Source organism: Colias croceus, chromosome 22 (genome assembly GCF_905220415.1).
Source record: "Colias croceus chromosome 22, ilColCroc2.1".
NCBI lineage: Eukaryota > Metazoa > Arthropoda > Insecta > Lepidoptera > Pieridae > Colias > Colias croceus.
This window is the reverse complement of record NC_059558.1, coordinates 7,371,596-7,379,148: the sequence shown is the minus strand read 5'-3', so window position 1 is coordinate 7,379,148 and position 7,553 is coordinate 7,371,596. Positions and strand designations below refer to the sequence as shown.

At 34.9% G+C, this 7,553-nt stretch overlaps 1 protein-coding gene across 1 annotated transcript; it reads left to right on the top strand.

Annotated features, from left to right (window-relative positions):
- The first annotated feature begins 226 nt into the window (after positions 1-226).
- LOC123701992 lies at positions 227-1,342 on the top strand. The gene has a single exon (XM_045649624.1). The coding sequence runs from the start codon at positions 227-229 to the stop codon at positions 1,340-1,342; it is 1,116 nt and encodes a 371-aa protein (XP_045505580.1).
- The last annotated feature ends 6,211 nt before the right edge of the window (positions 1,343-7,553 follow it).

The window sequence follows — 7,553 nt, the reverse complement described above, 5'->3', positions numbered from 1 at the left end:
TGTTATCTGTTGATAGTTTAATGGAAAATTATATGAAAATCCATAATTCACTATTTAAATTTAATTCGCTTTTTCGGTCTTCAAATCTAGAATCTCTTATCTTTGTCTATAAAGATGAAGTTATGGTGCGCTAGACGCGTTCGGAATCGGACGTGATTAGTGCTAGCACAGTAAGGAATAACAATTCGCGTCACGCGCGGCTTTGCCGCTGCATGAACTTTTTATAATGAGTTGTAAAACACTCATTGTAAATGAGCTGTTGGCGTTCATTCAAAATGCCATCGATACAATGGACGAGGTTAGCATCATGCAAATCTGCAAAACTAACTTTAAGGAGGAGGAAATTAGCAGTGGCAAGGTGCTACTCTACCAAACGCTGGACAAGATTGCCACGATGCCGTCCCGCCGCAGGAACGGGGGTGAAAAATGCATACAGGATATCATCAGCCTATTGAAGGTGACTGATCCCGATGACGTGCCCGATTTCGTCGCAAAGGAGTTGCATAAACTTCCTCCGGTGGGATTTGACCACGTCGATGTTACGAGGCTCCTTAAGGACATCACATTCCTTAAGGCGAGTCTGGCCGAGGTACACACCAAGTTGGAGGCTTCAGAGAAGACCATCTCCGATTTACGAGTCGAGTTAGCGTCATATCGCGATGCGCATGCAATATGTAGGTCACCCGTGCCGTCATATGTGAATGCACGTCGCGGAGCTCAAAATGCATGCGTCGGCTTTTTAACTGCTGATGTTGATGTGTCGCCGACCGCCGATGACCCGAGTGATGCCCCGCGCCCCGCTCCCGTTACCTCTCCCCCGGAGAAGACATCGCATGTCACGTTGCCAGCTGCTCCTCAATGTGACTACGCCGCCGCAGCCTCAAAAATGACTGCGACCCCAAAATCATCAAAAGGAGTAAACGCACCCGTGCGGAAAAGTTTACCTTCAAAAACGAAGGACGTTGACGAGGATGGCTTCACAAAAGTCCAGAAGAAGAAGAAGTTGAATCGTCAGAACAAGTGCGGCACCGCAACGAAAGATCCAAACTTGCGGATGCGCGCAGAGGTGCCGACGACGCCGCTCTATGTGTCTCGTGTGCACTACTGTACCAAGACTGAAGATGTTGTCGAGTACTTGCATGCGAAGACAGGTTTGAGTCTGCGAGTGGAACGTCTGGAGTCTCGCCATAAAGTGAGCTTCAACTCCTTCGTGGTGAGAGTACCGACCGCCAAGCTGAGCGTCTACATGGACGAAGGGTTTTGGCCGCAGGGAGTTGTGTTTCGCCGCTTCCGCGGACGGATACCCGGCCCCCCGGAATCGCGTCACACGCCGAAGGCATAGCGTGTATTAATTTAGTATTTAAGTAGTTTTAAGTTCATATGGGCCGTAGTTTTTAAGTTATATTAAGACCTTTAACTGTAACTACATTTGTTGCCTGAAATAAAGACATAAATAAATAAAAATAAATAAAATAAATAAATGGTGTTATAGGTATTATATATTATGTTCTGTGCTATTCTATCACGTTTTCGATTATTTTATTATACAAGAGCTATTTTCATAAACAGCTTTATGTACGTACGTACCTTGTACAAATATGTGTACAAGGTACGGTGGGAATGTCATCGTTCTTTAGGACAAAAATCCCTAATTAAAAAAAGGTTAAAAAAAAGCTTTATGACATTAATAAGTGGACCAGTGCGTGATGTGATTTGAAAATAATAGTTAAATAACAGTACTTAATAAATCACTGTTATTTTTTCCTCTTCCAAGCAGGCACAAAAAGCTCAAAATAAAGTTTTGTTAATGCCACTCGCTGTCAATTAATGTCAGTTTATTTTGGCCGACGTTTCGTCTAGCCTTCGTTGAAATGTCGTTAATTTATTTTAGAATTGATTTAGTTCATATTTTTGTTTGTGAAAATTTTGTGTACGGTTCATAACTAAAGTTAAAATTGTTGAGAATTAAATTTCAAGGTTATTGTACAGCAAAATCGCTTCCCGCGTCTGTCTTAATGTCTTGTCTTGGAAAATAAAGAATAAAAACAGTATATGTATGTATGCTTACATCTATATAGCTACACAACAGGGTTTTGATGACATTTTTTTTTATTAGTGGACTGATAGAGTGATTTAAGAGGAAGATTTTACTACATAATTTATTAAATATAAGACAAAGCGGGCGAATCCACGGGCAGAAAGCTAGTACCTACAGGATAAAAGGGAAAAGCAATTCTTTATTTAGCTTTGGACAGAGAAACAATAAAGTTTATTTTATTACGCCCTAACTAAGAATGGCTGACATAGAAATCTTCCTATGTCACATAAAAATCAATCCGAACATTTATATTGCTGTAGCCACAACACGAAATAATTGTTTTCGTAATTAAATGCCACAAGCTTTATTATGTGTCACTAAGCTTGACAGTAAATTGGTTCCTTATTATTCTCATAAAATGAAAAGAAAATAGAAGCTATAAACGTTAGTTCAATGTCAGTGCTATATGGCAGAAAAACGTCTGCTAGTCACTATTTATTTATTTTTCTATTTATTTACTCATCTTACAACTCTCCTCTTTATCCTACAACTAGCTTTTCGCCCATTTTATCTAAAACCTAATCTATACTTAATATTATAAAGCTTAAGAGTTTGTTTGTTTGAACGCGCTAATCTCGGGAACTACTGGTCCGATTTGAAAAATTCTTTCGGTGTTAGATAGGCCTTTTATCGAGGAAGGCTATAAGCTATTTATCATCACGCTAAGACCAACAGGAACGGAGCCACGCGCGAAACCATGCGGCACAGCTGGTAAATTAAAAAAAAATACTAAAAACTTCCTCGAGAATCTATCTATTAAAAAAAACCCCATCGTAATTTTAAGGATCTAAATAATTATTTTATGATTTCATTACATATTATTATTTTGTAAATCGTAATATTTAAACATTACTGTAATAAGATTTTAGATGTTTACATAGATCTTAGTAACCAAGTTATCTATACCCATAAGCCAGCTAAGATATTGAAATCCAGATCTTTAAAAGGATTAATCAGTATCTGAGGCATAGATATTATAATACTTGATACCATCTTGATACTCTATCTGAAGCTAAGATATTCTGGAGAATCTAATCTCGGGGGAAGATTTAAATATTATAAATGGAGGAACTATTTTCCATTTTATGTTTTTGTAAGGCTTGACTGTGAGCTGGGCTTAGAGCTGGGTTATATTTTTTTAGGTAGGTAAGTAGATGATAGTTACTTGAATTATTTACGAACTATTTTCTCGTTGAAATAAAATAAACCGAAATATTTACCAACAATTCTTTATAATTGCGCACATTATTTCAAGTAAAGAAACTATTGAGCTGTTCAAATCTTATAGCCACCCTCGCATTGCTCCGCTCCTGTTGGTCTTAGCGTGATGATATAATAGCCTTCCTCGATAAATGGGCTATCCAACACCGAAATAATTTTTCAAGTCAGACCAGTAGTTCCCGAGATTAGCGCGTTCAAACAAACAAACAAACTCTTCAGATTTATAATATTAGTATAGATTTTATCATCTTACAATCACTGTCATTATTTTATAAGTTTATTTAATCAAACGCTCCTCGTTTATTCAAAGGTAGCAAAAACGCGTACAAACTGATCAAAGGACCCTTCTTGTAACTCGGTTAAAAACTATACGGAATTTGAAAGATAAATCAATAAACTGCTTGAAAGGGTTCGGTCCCTCTAAATTATTCATGGAGCGGGTACAATTTAAAACTAACCTTTGTTTGGCAAGGCTAAGGAGATTTTCTTAGTAGACAGGGCATGAAATCGTTTTATTTATATGCAGGTTACACTCGTGATGTGTCGTGTGCTCTAAGGTACAGTGAATTAGAAGTATTTGGTAGATGGATTGTGAAAAAGGAATAGTATTCTAGAATTAACATCAACGTAAAATGTTCACTTATCCAAAGTGGAAAAAATTATATGGAATTAATGAGTAAAAAAAAAATTGGTTGTGTATAAGGTCGGTTTACTGACGATAGTAGAACGTGACAACGCGCTCTCGCTTGCACTTCACATGGTCATGTTTTTTCGTGCGTGCATCCGGCTCTATCTATACATATAATAAATCTGTAGAAGGGTCAATTCTGTACATTGAAAATATTGAAAAAATAACTAGCAGGGGGTGTTACTGGATCGATACCAAACCCAAATATGTGATTAAAAAAATTTTTGTCTGTCTGTCTGTCTGTCTGTATGTGAAGACATCACGTGAAAACTACCGGTTACTCAAAATGGAGAAATAAACCATCCACGCAAAGACCGACATCCGCGCGGACGGAGTCGCGGGCGGAAGCTAGTTGAATTATAAGACGTTGTCACGTCAAAAATAAGAGAAAAGCTTGATGGCAGAACACGGGAAAACTACTGAATGAAATTTGATTATACTTGGCAGTGATGTAGCTTATATACCATAATAACACATGTTATTATAGAAAAACTTAATTTTTTGTTGGTTGAACTTGGGTTCGTGCGAGAGTAAAACCTCGGGCACAGTTAGTAGGACATACAAGTGTTGGTATACGAAAATAAATATAATATTTGTACTGTTTATTTTTCCTGTTTGATAGAACTTCCAGAATAAGTTTGAATAGTTTATTATTTTATGAGTACCTTTTTATAACGTTCTGCGGATTACGTTTGAGAATCTCGTACAAAATGTTTCATCTCTTAACACTGACCTTGATAGGTCAAGAAAAGGTTTGCGAATAGACAGTCCTTTCCGATATTATTTTTGTAGAAGGATAATCTTCTCAAGTTCAAGATCATTCTATTATTTACTCTATTTCCCTACTATTTCCAGATTATATTCCAGATAATTAAATACACAAGCACTCTACTTTAAATCGGTTCAGTAACATTTTATTTTAAAATTATTTTTTGCTTTGATGAAGAGTGCTTTTCTACACCATTAGGTATAATTTTATTTAGCTAGATGTTAATAAGTTTCTATATTTTTTTGTATGTACATTTTGCTCACATTAAATAATATTATAAATATGATTTTGACACAGGTACACGCTCACAATATAAAACGATCAGAAAATAATTAAAAAATGGAAATCGATATTTCGTATGAAAATAAAAATCAATTTCAGTACCTAGGTTCTAGTCAGAACTATAAATAAAAACATTTCGTAGATTTATTTATTCCACACGACCATTTGACACTCTCTTCATACAAATATGTCCAAAACGTACCAGAAATGGTACAGTCTAATAACAAACGGCTAGGTAAAGTCAGTTAGCAGTATATCATGGGTTAAGATTCAAAAGGACCATTACTGGTTGCGGGAGATACGATTCGTTCGTTTGTCAAACGTTACCAATAAAATTGGGGTATATATTACGTGTATGGAAGGAAATTTGTTACTAACTAAAAATATGTAAAACTTGATGATACTTCTGATAATAATATAGAATATTTCTCCACACTGAAGGAAAGTATCAGATAACTATTACTGCTCACGGCTTCATACATCAAACGTGTTGCTCTGTTTTATGTTTTTTCTTTTGTTCATTTAAAAGTGTTGTAAAACAACGTTAAAAGCTCGTAAATAACTATCGGGATTTTATATTCAAAACGATATCAATCCCCAACTCATATCCAAAAAACCGTTCCCAATTCTCTTTGTTTGTCAGTACCCACAAATAAGGATCAATTGCGAATGAATAAAGCACGAAACATCACTACAAGAGCATAGTTTTCAATAGAGTGTAGAGTCTATTGCTATCACCACACGTAATCGAGACATCATCAATCTCTCACTTGGCATCTCGGTTCCCAGTTCCATCCTGTTTTTCCCCTTGTATTGACTTTTCGTCTTGATAACTTTGGGATAACATTATCGTGGTTTATTTACTGTTAACGTGATTTTGTTGTACAAATTGTTTTTTATAAGTTCTTTATATGTGATGGAAATTAGAACTTTGTCAAAGTTTTTATTTATTGGCAAATCAAATTTATTTATAACACTAAAATATCTAAGGCATCGAATGAAAGCAACAATGATCCCGCCCTGTTTCGTATACATTATTCAGCATTGTTTACTTAAATATCTATTACTCACATACTTTGTAAATTTATAGCGGTGTTATGTGATAATATTATCTTTCGCTAAAAACTTTGCCTGTGTTTTAATATGCAATGCTCAACGTTAGTTTGCTTTCCAGGTTAATTTAATACCCTGTCTTTATCATAGAAGTTTTGGAAATTTTGTTCTCTTAGTTTAATATAGGTGCTTATGAGGAATAAACCTTTGTTATTTTACAAAGATAAAAAAACAATATAAAAGGTATCTAATGACTTTTAAGACAACAAAACATTGCATAAATGTTATAACCAAACAGAACTATTGAATGAAATTCGAATCCTAACCTCAAAAATATTTAGATCTAAATAACAAATAAAACTTTTATATTCCTATATTGTCCTTGCCTCGTGAGAGCCCAAAAGTTTTACGATAGAATCCTGCTTACAAAAGGTTTTCAGCTTTATTGATAATAAAACGGCCTTACTGCAGCTGCAGATGTTTTGTTTCTAGAACTTTCGATACAGATTAAAATGTTTTTGACGTGACTACAAAATGGTTTGCTTGTATTTTTTATCTATACTTAATATTATAAAGCTGAAGAGTTTGTTTGAACGAGCTAATCTCAAGAACTACTGGACTGATTTGAAAAATTCTTTCGGTGTTAGATAGCCCATTTATCGAGGAAGGCTATAGGCTATATATATATCATCTCGCTAAGACCAATAGGAGCTGAGCGCTCCGGGCAAAACCGCGAGGCACAGTTAGTGTTTGTATAATGGGTAATATTAAATAAAATAAATATAATTTGCAGTTCAGTTAAAAGTTCAGAGAGAGAGAAGATTTGTTGAAAATGCATTCTCATCAGGCTAATAATTAATTAATACATTCGAAATGTTTATTATATAGTTACAGATACCTAAGGACAGTTCTTTGGTATATTATGTAGTTAGATATAAGTAACATATTATGTAAAATTGAATAATTGTAATATTGACATGATTCTAAAAGAGCAACTATGGAGTTTCTTGCCGGTTCTTCTCCATAGATACTGCTTTCCGAATCGGTGGTAAATGTTAAAAATATGTAATGACGATTCAAAAGTGCTCTAAAGGAAGTCTAATTAAATAAATAAATGTTTGAGTTTGAGTTTATTATTTATACAATAAAAAAACTTGGGTATCTACACTTATGTTACAAAAAAGTGTATTTACATACATATGCATGTATGTGTGCTCTTGATTTTCGACGAGTGCATTTTTAAACGCCATCGTTTATACGCGGTTTATCAGCTCCCTGATACTATCTTATTTAAAACAGTTTAACGTTACGCTTAAAAAGCTTTAGTTTTCACAAAGTCCTGATAAGTTATTTTGTTAGAACATACCGTATAGTATGTAGTCAACTAGATGCAATTTTTCGTTCAATAACGCAACGTCGTATCAAGTTACAGTTTAAAAATG